Below are 13,960 nucleotides of genomic sequence, written 5' to 3' on the forward strand. Positions count from 1 at the left end.
AGATTATAAAGTTCTTTCATAGCACATAAATGTCAACAACATCATATATTGATATGGATCACCATTGGAACAAATAGAAGAGTGAGTGAGTCATTATGCTTTGTCAGTGTCAGTAACAAAATTGTATTTTATTTTATGATTGTCTAGCATGTAAGGATGAAAATGTTTATGGGGATGATATTTTAGTAGTCAAGAAAAATTATCAAAAGAAGAGATAATTTCTATTAATCAATATGTATTTTTTCTTTCTTAGTCACCTAGCTATTTAGAAATGTTACCCATATTTGTTCTTACATTGGTATTTGAAGTTGAGTATATTAATTGCCATTTGTGTATAAAAATATTTTGTAGGTATAAAATCAGCTCCAATTTGACTAGTAAGTTAGACTTTTATCTGAATGAAAATGATTGCATGGTAAAATTTTGGATACCCAGGTAATGGCAGAGGGGAGTAGTTATGATTTAAGAAAAAGTTTATTAAAGTAAAAATACAAAAGGTTTATTCAGAATGTACTATTTTAAAACAATGTGATTAAATAAAATATAAATAAATTACTCATTGGACTTTTCTGGCTGAAAGATATTTTACATCAAAACAGAATTACTGCACTACTTGGAACATGTGAGTTAGTATGTGTGTGTGTGTGTGTGTGTGTGTGAGAAGTGGGGAGTGTGGAGGAGACTTGTGAAGCAAATAAATTAAAAAAGCACAATCTAGTTTGTGAAAGTTTTATTGCAGTAGATATATGAAATTCTACAATTGATGCGCTTTGCTTTACTGAATAGATGTGATCATTAAAGAAAATTGCTCGAAGGTCATGATCTATGTTCAAATGACTCTTCTAATATGTGTTCTTTAAGTGAAGAGGTGAAGTATAATGGCTCATCAGTGTCTTGAAGGTACTATGACAATAACAACAATGTTAAATATCACTGCATGCCCATGTAAAGAATCACACAATTGTTTTTAGAACTGTGAATATCTATGGTCAGGCTTGTGTTTAGCGCACTCACTGAAAAGATTACAGCAGTGAGAGAGAATGGACACAAGGAACTGGATTGCCTGGTTACACAGCTGCTGTAATCACAGTGTCCCCCTTGGCCTCTGCATTACGTTTTCTAGTGTTTCATAGGAGCTAGTGATTTAGGAATGAGCTGATTGAACTTGAGGAGGAGGGATTTAGACTATAGATGAAAAAATTGTTTTAAAATATAAAAGCAATACATTCACAAAAAATACAAGGAAAGTAAATGATGATTGGGCAACCTGTTTAACGAAACATGTTTCCGAGAGGGAGTTAATATGTTTAGCATGTGTTTATCCACTGTTGTTTATTTAAATCCCCATCTCAATTTTCATTAAGACTGAATTTCTACACTTAAGTACTATGAAACAAATTTTCATGATGAAGATCTTTTGTATCTTAAAGCATTTTTGCCTTATACATTCCAGGACTAAAGTGTGTATGTCTTTTGTGTGACTCTTCAAACTTCACCTGCCACACTGAAGGAGCATGTTGGGCTTCAGTTATGCTAACCAATGGAAAAGAACAGGTGATCAAGTCCTGTGTGTCTCTCCCAGAGTTAAATGCTCAAGTCTTCTGTCACAGTTCCAACAACGTTACCAAAACTGAATGCTGCTTCACGGATTTCTGCAACAACATAACACTGCACCTTCCAACAGGTAAGGGGTTTATCTCTGTTCATTCCAAATGTTCTTGGGAAATCATGCTCATGGTAGAGATCAACCTGCTTTTTGTTTCTTTAAATACAATCTGTTTTACAATTCTCTCTCTCTCTTTTTTTCCATTTGGACTGGTAAAATTCTCTAAAGCCTAGCTGAGGTTGATTTTTTAAAATTGTTCAAGACTGTCAAAACCTTGACAACAGCATTATAGTTTTGAAAAAATTTGTCCATGCTACTTGCATTTTTGGCAGTGATTAATGGACCTAAAGTAAATGTAAGTTTTTATGACCTCTTAAAGGAAAGACATATTAATGTACACCGGGAAAAGAAAAAAGAAAGAAGAATGAAACTAAAAAATGATAGATTTACAACTTTTATGGAGACAATCTTTTTTTTTATGGATACCTTCTGCACAGCTTCTTCTTTTCAAGATTTTATTTTATTTATTATTTATTTTCCCCCTTTTTTATTGTTGTTCAATTGCATGGCTTCTTTATGTGCCCACATTCATGTGAGAACATTCATTAGCAGATATTGTTGTTCAGATATATTTTTGCTTTTCCCCAGTCTCATGGTGCTTTATCCCAATTTATAAGATGCCGAAAATCTTCACCTCACTTTTGGTCAGCAGCCTGGGATCCAAAATTTGGGGAGATATTAAAGCACAAGTAATTCAAACTAAAAACTCACTTATGACATGAAAACATCATGTCAATGACTCTTTTCAATACTTATTACTAGAGCAATAATCTAGAGCTTATTGGTATATTAGTATCTATATACATACACATATCCTTTCTTATACATTAACATTTTAAGGTACTGCTATCCAATCTCGGGTGTTTGTATATCTCCATATCAATATCCCATTATAGTATTTTAACCTATTTTTGAAATAAATGGGCTGTCCTCCCTTTTTTTCTTACTGAAAAACATTTATTTTATTCAGAACCTTGGAATCATTACCACAGATGAAAAGCAGTTTACTTGCCATAAATAGATAACTACATAAAAATTAAATATATTTCTGCATTACAGGTAGGTATATTTTATATTTCTTTGTTGTTTAAAAGTGAGAATAAAGAGGTGTTAAATGCACACCTCTAGCATGAAATGAGGCTTTTTGAACATGATCAGAAAAAATTAAGAGAACCAGAAAAATGATCGTGTTGTGCACTGTCTTGTCTGGTTTGCCATTCCAACTCATCTCCAGAATCCTTACAGGCCTTTCATGTACTGCCATTGGCACTTGTCCTGCTCTCTGGGAAAGACTGTGCTGTGAGGCGTTACCTATGTATTGCAACCTCAGAAGTTATACTTCGCATATTTCATTCTGTCCTCTGCAGTCTTGCTTTTTGGACTACATTTACTCTCTCTCAGATTCCATAGAGTCCTTGGTGTGGTAGTGATCTGGCATCTATTCTGGACATTTCCCCCGCCCCAGTTACCTGTGGGCCACAGACACCCTACAGTGAAACCTCCCTATATTTGATGTTAGTGTAACCCATGACCAAGATCCAAAAGATTAAGTAGAGGAAGGACATCTCCTTGTTAGTCTGTGGTAGTTGTCTCTTAAATATGCCTTCCAAATAATGAATTACTTGCAAGACTGCAGTCTGCCACTCGGTAGGAGTATAAAACAGTACTTACACTGCAATAAAAGGGCTTGGAAAACAAAGTGGTTCATGGGTATTTGGGCAAATTAAAAGTACTTAGAGCATCTGGTATGTAGGTTCTTCCCAGCCCAATGAAAACTCAGCCTTACTATGGATAAGTCAATACCCTTCTCTCAAGTATGGTCAGGAACCAGTCTTTCATTTTTAAAACCAATTTTATTGAGGTTAATTTAGATATAATGAAACACACTCATTTTAAGTGAACAATTTGATGAATTTTGACACATATGTACACCCACTACCACAGTTCCATTATCTCAAAATGATCTATCAATCCCCACTTTCATTAAAGCTAGATGACTGATTTATTTTCCATCTGTGTCAATAGATTTATTTTTTCCTAAAGTTTCACATAAAAGAAGTCATAGGGTACCTATTTTGCATTTGGTTTCTTTTACTTGGCATGTGTTTTGAGATTTATTCATGTCACTGGGTATATCCATAGCTTGTTCCTTTTTTATCTCTGGGTAATATCCCATTGTTTGAATATACTATGGTTTTTTTGTTTTGTTTTTTGTTTTGTCTACCCACCCACTGATGAGCAGTCAGGTTATTCCCATTTTTGGACTGTTATTAACAATAAATAAGCTGCTATGAACATTCACGTGCAAGTCTATTGATAGATGTTTTCATTTTTCTTGAGAAAATAACCTAAGAGTGGCATTGCAGGGTTATATGATATATAACTTTATAAATATAATTTCCCTACAAGTTTCAAATTGCTGACAACATTTTACATCTCCAACAGAAAAGTATGATAGTTTGAGTTGGTCCATATTCCTGTCAACACTTGGTATAACCAGTTTTTTGAAAAAATATTAGCTCTTCAAGTGATATAGAGTAGTGGCACTTCATTGTGGTTTTAATTTGCATTTCTGTGATAACTAATGATATTTGATTATTTTTACATGTACATATTGGACACTTGTGTATCTTCCTTTATAGAGTAACAAATCCTTTGCACATTTTAAAAATTGTATTATCTTCTTATGATTGAATTTAATAGTTCTTTATGTATTCTGAATACAAGTCCTTCATCAGATGTGTATATTATGACTTTTTTCCTATGAATTGACATTTTGTTTACTTGAAGGTATCTTTTGTAGATTAAAATTTTATGAAGTATATTTTATCCTTTTATTGGTATCATGATTCATTGTTTTGTATCCTAATTGAGAAGTCTTTATCTGAAGGTCAAAAATATTTTCTAATAAAAATTTTTACATTTAAGTTTTCACATTTAGGTCTATGTTCAGTTTCTTGATTATTGTAGCTTTATAATAAGTATTAAAATTAGGTCTTGGGATCCTTTCAATTTTATTCTTCTTTCAGAATTGATTTGGGTATTTTACATCCTTTGCATTTCCATTTAAATTTTAGAATCAGCTTGACAATTTTTACAAAACACATGCAGAGATTTTGATTAGAATGAGTTGAATATATACAGTAGATTAATTTAGAAAGAATAATCATGTTAATGATAAGTCTTTGGTTCCTGAACATAGTATGTTTTTCCATACTATGATTTGTTTTTCTCTTCAGTTACTCTTAGTGGTGTTTATAGTTATCAGTGAGCGGGTCTTACACATTGTTCATTGACTTTATCTCTAAGTATCGCATGCTTTTGGATGCTATTGTGAATGATATTTTTAATATCTTAATTTCTAAATGTTAATTGCTAGTATATGAAAATTAATGTTGTATATTCACCATATTTCTAACAAGCCTGCCAAAATAACTTATATTAATTTTAGTATATTTTTTTCAGATTCTTTTGACATTTTTACATGTACAATCATCTGTGAATACAGACAGTTTTACATCTTCCACTCTGATCTTTATGTATTTTATTTCTTTCTCTTGCCTTTTGCACTGGCTAGGACTGTCTATCAGATGACTAGGAGTGGTGAGACTGCTTTTTTCCTGGTCCTAGAAGGAATGTCTTCACTCTTTATTTAGTTTTTTGGAGATGCCTGTCATCAGTAGAGGGAAATTAATTTTATTCCTAGTTTAGGGGGAAATTTTTTTTATGATGAACAAATATTAATTTTTTTCAAGTATTCTCATGAATTTATCGAGATTATCCCATGATTCTTCTTTTTTAGTCTATTGATATTACAGACTACATTAATTAATTTTTGACTATCATTTGTAATAGTTAAGATATGTGTTGTCTATCCAGTAATTAACCCTACGTGATATTTGATTGAATTCATTTTTTTAACTTAAACCAAGGATTTGTTTCTTTCGAAGGCATTGTGTGGTCCATTGACATGAAAAGGCACAGGACTGTGTGTGCAGTTGTCTCGCGGCAGGTCCTTCTCTCTGTGAGGCAGCACTAAAAGGTTATTAGCTGCATTTGTAACAACAGCTGTTTGGAGAGGCATCGGGAATCTCCAGGTGTGAAAAAATAGTCAGTGTGACATTTTTACAATACTTTTACAGTGCTTAATACCTTACAGCACTTTCATGGGCTAAAGAGGTCATCAGAAGAGGTTATAGAAAATCTAAAGCTTTCCTTTGAGATTCCAGCTGAAAGCCAAGTGGATCCTTGCCTCCGGCTCATTCATTCATCACCCAAGGCTGTGGGGTAGCTTGTGGGTGGCTCTCTTGATGTAGGTGCAGTAACTCAGTCTTGTTATGTATCAGCTGGCCCTCTTGTGTTCTTAGCTCCTGTGTGTAGTGATTGAGATCTTGCTTCATTTCTTTGTGACAAAGTTCCTACCTTGAATATAGCTTGTGACATTTTCCTCCCCACTCCTCTAGGGTTCTGCTGGTTCTCTAGTAACTTGGCAATTGGAGAACTATAGGAGCTCACTCTTGCCCTCCTAAAAATCCTCTTATGTGTTTGACTACTTCCTAAAGTCTCGGACAAGTGACTTTTATACATGTTTCCATTGTGATGCACAGACATAAATTTTATATCATTTCCCCAACTTGCATTCACACACAACTGAAACAAGAATTTTACAAAATATTCTTACCCTTAAAAGTGTGAGGTACTGTATACTCTTTCATTAAGGAAAAATGTCGACCAGACCCCACTAATAGGTCATGTTCACAGTTTAAGAAACACCATTTTAATTGATTTTTAAAATGTGATTTTAAATGGAACAAGGGCATTTATTATTTTAACTGTATAGTAAAAAATCTATTAAGAATCTAGTTACTATTTTAATTTCAAATGTTTTTCTTTTAAACAGTCTTTTAAAAAAACATTCTTACCCATTCACTTTTAATACAAGATTGGATTAAAGTCTAATTAACTCAGAGCTTTATAGGCAATATTGGTTTAGATCATATTAAATTCAGTCACTAGCATGTAGCTTTAATTTTTAGAAGTTAATAATTTTTAATAGAAGTATAATTTTATAGTTTGACACAAATATAACAACTTGATCCCCCCAAAACCTACTGAAGTTGATATCTTTCATGCCACTGGAATGACCTCCCGAGTTCAACTGTTATCATGAGTATTTATAGGGTTTTTTTAATGTAAAACTTGAAAGGCAATGACCATTTCCAGAAACAGCCATTTATTTGACTAGTACTTTGAGTTCACATCTCTACTAACAACAAATGTTATTATTTTTACAAAGCAAGCAGAGTATTGAATGTTGAAAAATTAAATAGACTATCCAAATCAGTTAATTAAGACAAGCATGCATACTTTATGTAGTGTAACCTGTTTCATTTTCTCCTGTTTATTGTTAGACCAGAGAGGACTAGCTCCTTCAATTCCAAAAATATCTGCCTATCTTTCTGATGCTACTTTTCTTGCTCTGACTCCAGTGACCTTTGATCTAGTACTCTCAGGCATCATTCACATACAAGAACTTGGGTAGATCATCCACTCACAGCTTCCCCTGAAGTTAGGAGAGAAGTCCATTGGTGGGAAAAATTGACCTCCTAAAGTAAATGATGTATTCTTAACTCTTCAAGAATATTTCCTTTCCAAAAATAAAACACTTATTTACATAAATAATGTGCACTTGCAAGGTGTGGTCGGGGGGCACCAGGTAGGGCACACAGATAACAAGTGAAAAAGTTTCATTCTCATAGTAAGATGTTTGGGCGTGAGTTTCTATGATGGGTTCTGTCTCTGAGCTCTCTAACAAGTTCTCCTTGGTTCTTCTCACAATTTTTTCACTGATTTTGCATAAAGTGGACCTTCTTTATCTATTGTCCATGCCTCATAAACTTTTTCCCTCATATTTAAATCACTGATAATTTCAGTATCTATAGCTTCTGGGAGTTTGAATCTGCTGTTGTTTTTTTTTTCCCCCTGCTGAATAATATTCCTGATGGCTGCTTTTCTTGTGTGATTTTTGATTATGAGGTCATGTTTTGGGGAAACATATCTGGAGGAAACTTTTGAAACCTGTATTTAAAATTGTGTTCCTCTAGAGAAGATTTACAATAGCTCCTATCAGATATCTGGAGGTGATGTTTTGATTAAGTGTGTGGGTTTGGGTTTTTTGGAATGTTTTTGTTTTTGTTTTGCCAACATATATCATGAACTCTGGCTCTAAGCCTGCCTATACTGCTACACGCTTGTAACAAGGAACTCTTGATGAGATTTTTTTCTGTACCGAAAATCAAGGTTGAAACAAAGAGATGGATGTACACACTGTCTCTGCACACTGTGTTCCATTTTGTTTTGTTCTCAGTGTAATGCCATTCATAGTTGCCTGACATACGAGGATCTCGAATCTGACCTTTCACTATTTCAGGAACCAATTTTTATCTCCTAATCTTGTGATACAGTCTGGTAAACTAAACACTTAACCACTAAGAACTGGCTGATACTTCCAGGGTAAATGGCAGCCCTAGCACTTAAGCACCTCTCTCAATTTGCACTTTATTTTTTGCCTGCTGAACAATTCTTTTATTTTATCACCAGCTTAATCATGTAATAGAAAAAAAGTTTTTCATATATATTTTATTCAGCATTTTTGTTTGTGCTATACCAAGAAGGGCATCTGTGGACATTTAAGTGTAACTTGGAAGAAATGGAAATTCCAGGACAGCTTATTTTTGAAATGATGCTGGCATAATTATCTATCCATCTGGAAGAAGACAGGGCTGTACAACAGTGTCATAACATATACAAAAATAAATTACAGCTCAATTAAATATCTAATTGTGAAATGCAAAACAATTTAAATGTCAGAGGAAAATTTAGAAAAAAAAGATTTTTGTGACTTTATAGTGTGAAGACTGTTCTTAAATAAGGCAGGAAATCCAACTGCTATAAAAGGAAAAGACAAATATAATTGACTATATGAAAACTAAAATAAAAATGAATAATAAAAGATAACAAATAAAACCAAAGATAAATTAAATATGGGATAGAAATACTTGCAGCATATATAACTGGAAAAATAGTAACTATGTATAAGGTTGGTTCTATGATTTATTAACAAAGAGACTCAGTAAAGTTTCTAACCTACTTCCAGATTTCTTATTATGTAAATCAGTGAACATCCTTCTTATTGAAGACATTATTATCTAACTTTCTGATAATTTTATCTGATCCTTTTTTCCTTATGTGTATCTTCTTTTTTTAAAAAGGAAGATGTTCAGTTTTGTTATTATGTATATCAAGTTTCAAGGAAGACAGAAGTTAAGAAACATGGTTTACTCAAATTTCTATTAGACAACCTCCATGTTTAGCAGATATATCAAAGGTCTTTTTTCCTTATTACAAGTTTAAAGCAGATATAAGCTCATCTTTAGGAGGCTTGGGCTTATTATTAAGCATCACAGGAAAAGAAAGGGTGGGGGCAGAGGGAGGGTGAGAGAGAGTGAGAGAGAGAAAGCAAGAGAGAGAGAGAAAGATAAAAAAGACAACAACATGGAAAAAAAACACCCTTATTTCTGAGAAGCTGTGAACATAACCTAGACATCACACAGATTTTAGTCTTGGGTTCCCATTGGCTGATTGGTACAGAGACTTGCCAGAGTAAAAAAATACTTCCTTTAAGGTAGTCCCAGACTATTAGTTTTATCAGCTGCATGCCACAAGAAAATGCAAACTCACTAGGGCAGCAATTTCTAGCCTTTTCATCTCATGCCAACATAAACTAATCATTAAATTTCTGCAGCACACCAAAAATTATATTTTTTGCTGATATGACTATAAAAATAGCTATAATTTTGACCTATTGAAACCAAACAGTTTTGTGTTGGCTGTCGCCATTATTCAAATTTGATAATCTAGGGGTAAAGAGGTCAGTGGCCCTGACTAAATAGTCAGGCATTGCACGTTTTAAAAATTCTTGCAGCACACCAGTGTGCTTCTTGCAGCATGCTGGTTGAAAATCACTGCACAGGCTTTTGGTCAAGAAGGCAGTATAGGTAAATGCAGTACTCACCTCTTCCCACAACTATATCGAAATTCCAACTAAACTATGGAACGATCATCATTCAGAACCTCCTGAAATCTGGCTGAATGGAAGTGGGGTTGAGGAGATGGGTGAAAAGGTGAAGAGATTAAGAGGTACAAATTTGTTATTACAGAATAGGCATAGGAATATAAAATACAGCATGAGGAATATAGTCAATAATATTTTGATGTGTGGTGTGAGATGGGTACAAGATTTATAGGGATGATCATTTAGTAAGTTATGCAATGTCTAATCACTGGTGTTAGTACACCTGAAACTAACATAAAAATGGTTAAAAAGAAAAGAAAGTTGCTGATCTAGAGGAAGGAACTTTAACATTAGGCCTCAAAAGACATAGTAAACACTTTTCAAGGGCATGAATAGTACATAGTGAAGAATAAGCACTCCAAGAACGGGGTACAAGTCAGCATGAGCATGAACCAGCAAAATAGAGTACACAGCAGAAACAGGTTACAAAGTTTTCATGTATTAGAATTATCAGACAGTAATTATAGATCAATTACTTTTCTGGTTAAAAAAAACCAAAAAGCAAGTTGGGAAATATTTTTAGAAAATAAGAAAGTGTGAAAAAGTAACCTAGCATATTTAAATAATAACAGAAAAAATTTTTTAGAATTAAAGATACAATAACAAAAATTTAAAATTGAATGGATAGGTTTAACAATTGATATAACAACAACTGAAGAAAGAATTAGGGATGTGAATACAGGTCAGAAGAAAATTTTGTATGCAGTATATGGAGAATACATAATGGAAAATATGGAAGAGAGAATGACAAATAGAGGAAAGCATTAGAAGGTTTAACTTGTTGTTTTACATAGTAGTCCTTAAGGAGAGATGAGAACAAATTGGGCAAAACTAGTATCTTCAGAGATAACAGCTTAGAAATTTCCAGAATTGATCAAAATGAATCTATAAATTCAAGAAATTTAGTGAGTATGAAGCCAATAAGTGAAAAGAAATCCAAACCTTGGCATAGCATAGTGAGACTGTGGAACACCAAGGACGGAGGAAAGTGCTAAAAGTTGACAGACAAAGGTAAATAAAGTTCAAGAGAGTTACAGAAGAACTGAGGTTGTTTTAACAGAAAAAAGTAAAAAGAGAAAAACTGGGTTTATATCTTCAATATTATAAAATAAAATAACTGCTAATCAGAATTTTATACCCAGCAAAAATATCTTTAAAGAATGAGGTAAAGGAAAAGACATTTTCAAAGTAACAGAACTAGATGATTTTGACATTATCAGACCTCTTGATACAGAGAATTCTAAAGGATCTACTTCAGGCAGAAAGAAACTAATACCAAAGTTTCTATGTGCAAAGAGGAATGAAAAACAAAGAGAGTGATAATTATGTGACTAATTCTAAAAAACGCTTATCTACTACAACAGTGTTTTGTGGAATTTTTAAAAACATGATAAAATGATCATTCCATATAAAATAGCATATTATATATGTCAGGATGAAGTTAAATGAGTTAAAAATTTCTAGGACCCTTGTTTTGTCTAGAAGGAGGATAAAGATATTGTTCAGCTTTATGCTTTAAATGTATTCATTGCCATTTCTAGGTTAATTCTAAAAGAAGAGACTATGACTGTGTTCCCTCTAATCCACAATAGGTAAAAGTGGAATAATTTTTAAAAATTCAACAAAAGTTGAAAGAGAGAGAGAGAGAGAGAGGAGAGAAAAGGAAGCACATAACAGATATAACATAAATTATCCAAATATGTCAATAATACTTGAATGTAAATAATTTAAAATAAATAGACAAAGCATTTTCCAGTTAAAAACCAAAGGTTATCATATGGGATAATCCAATATAATTTTAATATATCTACAATGAAAGTTTATAGAAATGTTGAAATTACTGTGATGGAAAAGATATCCTATGCATGCATTAAACAAAAATGTTGATTTATTTATATTAAGAGCAAACGAAATAAATGTCAATGTCAAAAAAAGAGTAAAAAGAGGTCACCTTGTAATCATTAAAGTTTAAATTTACCAGGGATTCTTAATTAATTTAAATTTCTATATGCATAAGTACATATCTCAAAAATAAGATAATTATTTACCGATTTATAAGGAGAAATAGAGAAGTTCACAACTCTAAAAGAAGATTTTACTATGCCACTGTGTTGGTAATTGATACAAGTAGATTAAAATATTATTAAGACTGTGTAATGTTGAACAAACATCATAATAACCATCTAATTTTTTAGAGAATTATAATTTATCAAACTTGAATAGTCTTATGACATTTAAGAAGTTGAATGAGTAGTTTTTTAAATGGTAGTAAAGATATATACCTGTAATGAAAATGTTAAAGCCTAAGAAGCTGTACCAAAAAATTCTGCTAAACTTACAGGAACAGATAATTCTTGTACAAATTCATGTAAAACACAGATAAAGAGGAAACACTTCTTAATTCATTTTATGTATAACCTCGATATGAAAGCCAGCAAAGACAGTACGAAAAAAGAAATTATAAGCCATTCTCACTCATGAACATATATGAAAATATCCCAACTTCAACCTGGAACCACATAAGAAAAGGGGTTCTGGGAACCAGAAGTACAAGATTGAGAAAATGAGTAGTCTCTAAATCAGGATAATGGTGATCCTGGGGGAAGAGAAAGGGGGCTGGGGAATTGGGAATATACAATTACTATATTTCTATACTCAAACTATATACATGTTTTATGTACTTTTTGTATATTTATTATATTTTACAACAAAAGAAGAATACAACATCATTTTAAAGTAATTTTTGAGTATAGTAAATTTATGGAAGTTATACATTCTATTAAAATCTGGAGTTGGTATTGGAGAGCTCTGAGACTAAGGATGTTATTTAACCCTTTTCTTATAAATTCTTATACTGACTCATTTCATTGTACATATGTTCTTTTTCTGATGTATGGATCAAAGTTTACTATGACTACAAGTAAATGTTTCAAAGACATCCAGTTTCTTCCAATACCCACTTAGCAGAACCTAGACTTTTAGCTGATTGTATGACTACCTACCTAACAGACACTATTTTCAGCTATGCACACAGGTAAGTGTGGCCATATGACTGAGTTCTGGCTGAAATGCATGACAGTGTTTTGGAGAACTTCTGAGAACACTCACTAAAACAAACTATCACTTTATTATGCCATCTACCATCACACTGCCTGGAACTAAAGGGTGGAGTTTTAGCAGTTGCCTTGGATCATGGGGATAATGGCTACACCACAGGGATGGCCACAAGGGAGATGCAAGGAGACTGACTGAACGCTTCATGGAGCTGCGCTGCTAACAATGGAGTATCCATCTTCCTATTCCTTTTGCATGAAAGGGAAAAGAAAACTTCTATTTGGTTTCCTCTGTTATCTGTAGCTAAACCCAATTCTAATGAACACAGAAACAGCAAAACAGGTCATCCAAAGTTTTATCTAATTATGCTATCTGGCTCGCAGACAAGTTTTGTTTAATTTACACAGTTCTGAAAAATAAAAGTGAATTTTTTATATTGTTAAAGATTAAGTGTCTTAATATGAAAATCCTGCCATATGGCTTGTTATGAAAAATCAGATTTAGTATCCTCAGTGTCTTTCTCTTCTTACCAGTTGGCTGAAGCTGAAGTGACCATCTCCTCCTTATTGGGCCTGGGATTTCCCCATTCATTCATTCATTCATTCATTCAATATGTATTGAGCTTATACACATTGGCCTAGAGTTCTCACTGTAATAGTTTGGTATATTTTCTATTTTAGTGTAGTTGAGCTATTCTGTTTAATATAACTTTCTACCTGGTTTTTCTTCCTATTTATTAAAACATATACCTTCTCCTATGTGAAGGAATCACATTTTGTTGCTTGCTTCTTTTATGGCTGGACTGCATTTTGGTTTGTAACCTAAATGATTTCTGGTGATTCTAGGTGACATCAGAGACATGCTCAGAGAAGTAGCAGTGATGTCACATGACTCAAGGGTACTCTCAAACTGTCTATGAAAATCCACCCAGGAGAAGGGCAGGAAACCTGAGCTAGAGAAGCTGATTACTTATAGGGCTAATTTTGATGGGAATTGCTATTTAGTTCATGCTTGTACTAATTACTACCCTTCATATGCAAATAGACTATTCAACAAACCCATTCAAGTTTCCAGCATCTTTGTTCCCATTTTGCTACCAAAACATA

At 33.0% G+C, this 13,960-nt stretch overlaps 1 protein-coding gene across 2 annotated transcripts in view; it reads left to right on the forward strand.

Moving 5' to 3' along the window:
- The first annotated feature begins 1,100 nt into the window (after positions 1–1,100).
- ACVR1C (activin A receptor type 1C) overlaps positions 1,101–13,960 on the forward strand; it is a 39,160-nt gene continuing 26,300 nt past the window's right edge. Inside the window, exon 1 of one of the 2 annotated variants that reach the window (XM_036023454.1) lies at positions 1,101–1,684. In XM_036023454.1, the coding sequence (XP_035879347.1) occupies positions 1,531–1,684 (154 nt within the window). In that variant the 5' untranslated portion in view covers positions 1,101–1,530. The remainder of the gene's footprint in view (positions 1,685–13,960) is intronic. The other variant, XM_028509614.2, reaches the window with a different exon arrangement.

This window comes from Phyllostomus discolor, chromosome 4 (genome assembly GCF_004126475.2).
Source record: "Phyllostomus discolor isolate MPI-MPIP mPhyDis1 chromosome 4, mPhyDis1.pri.v3, whole genome shotgun sequence".
NCBI classification, from domain to species: Eukaryota; Metazoa; Chordata; class Mammalia; order Chiroptera; family Phyllostomidae; genus Phyllostomus; species Phyllostomus discolor.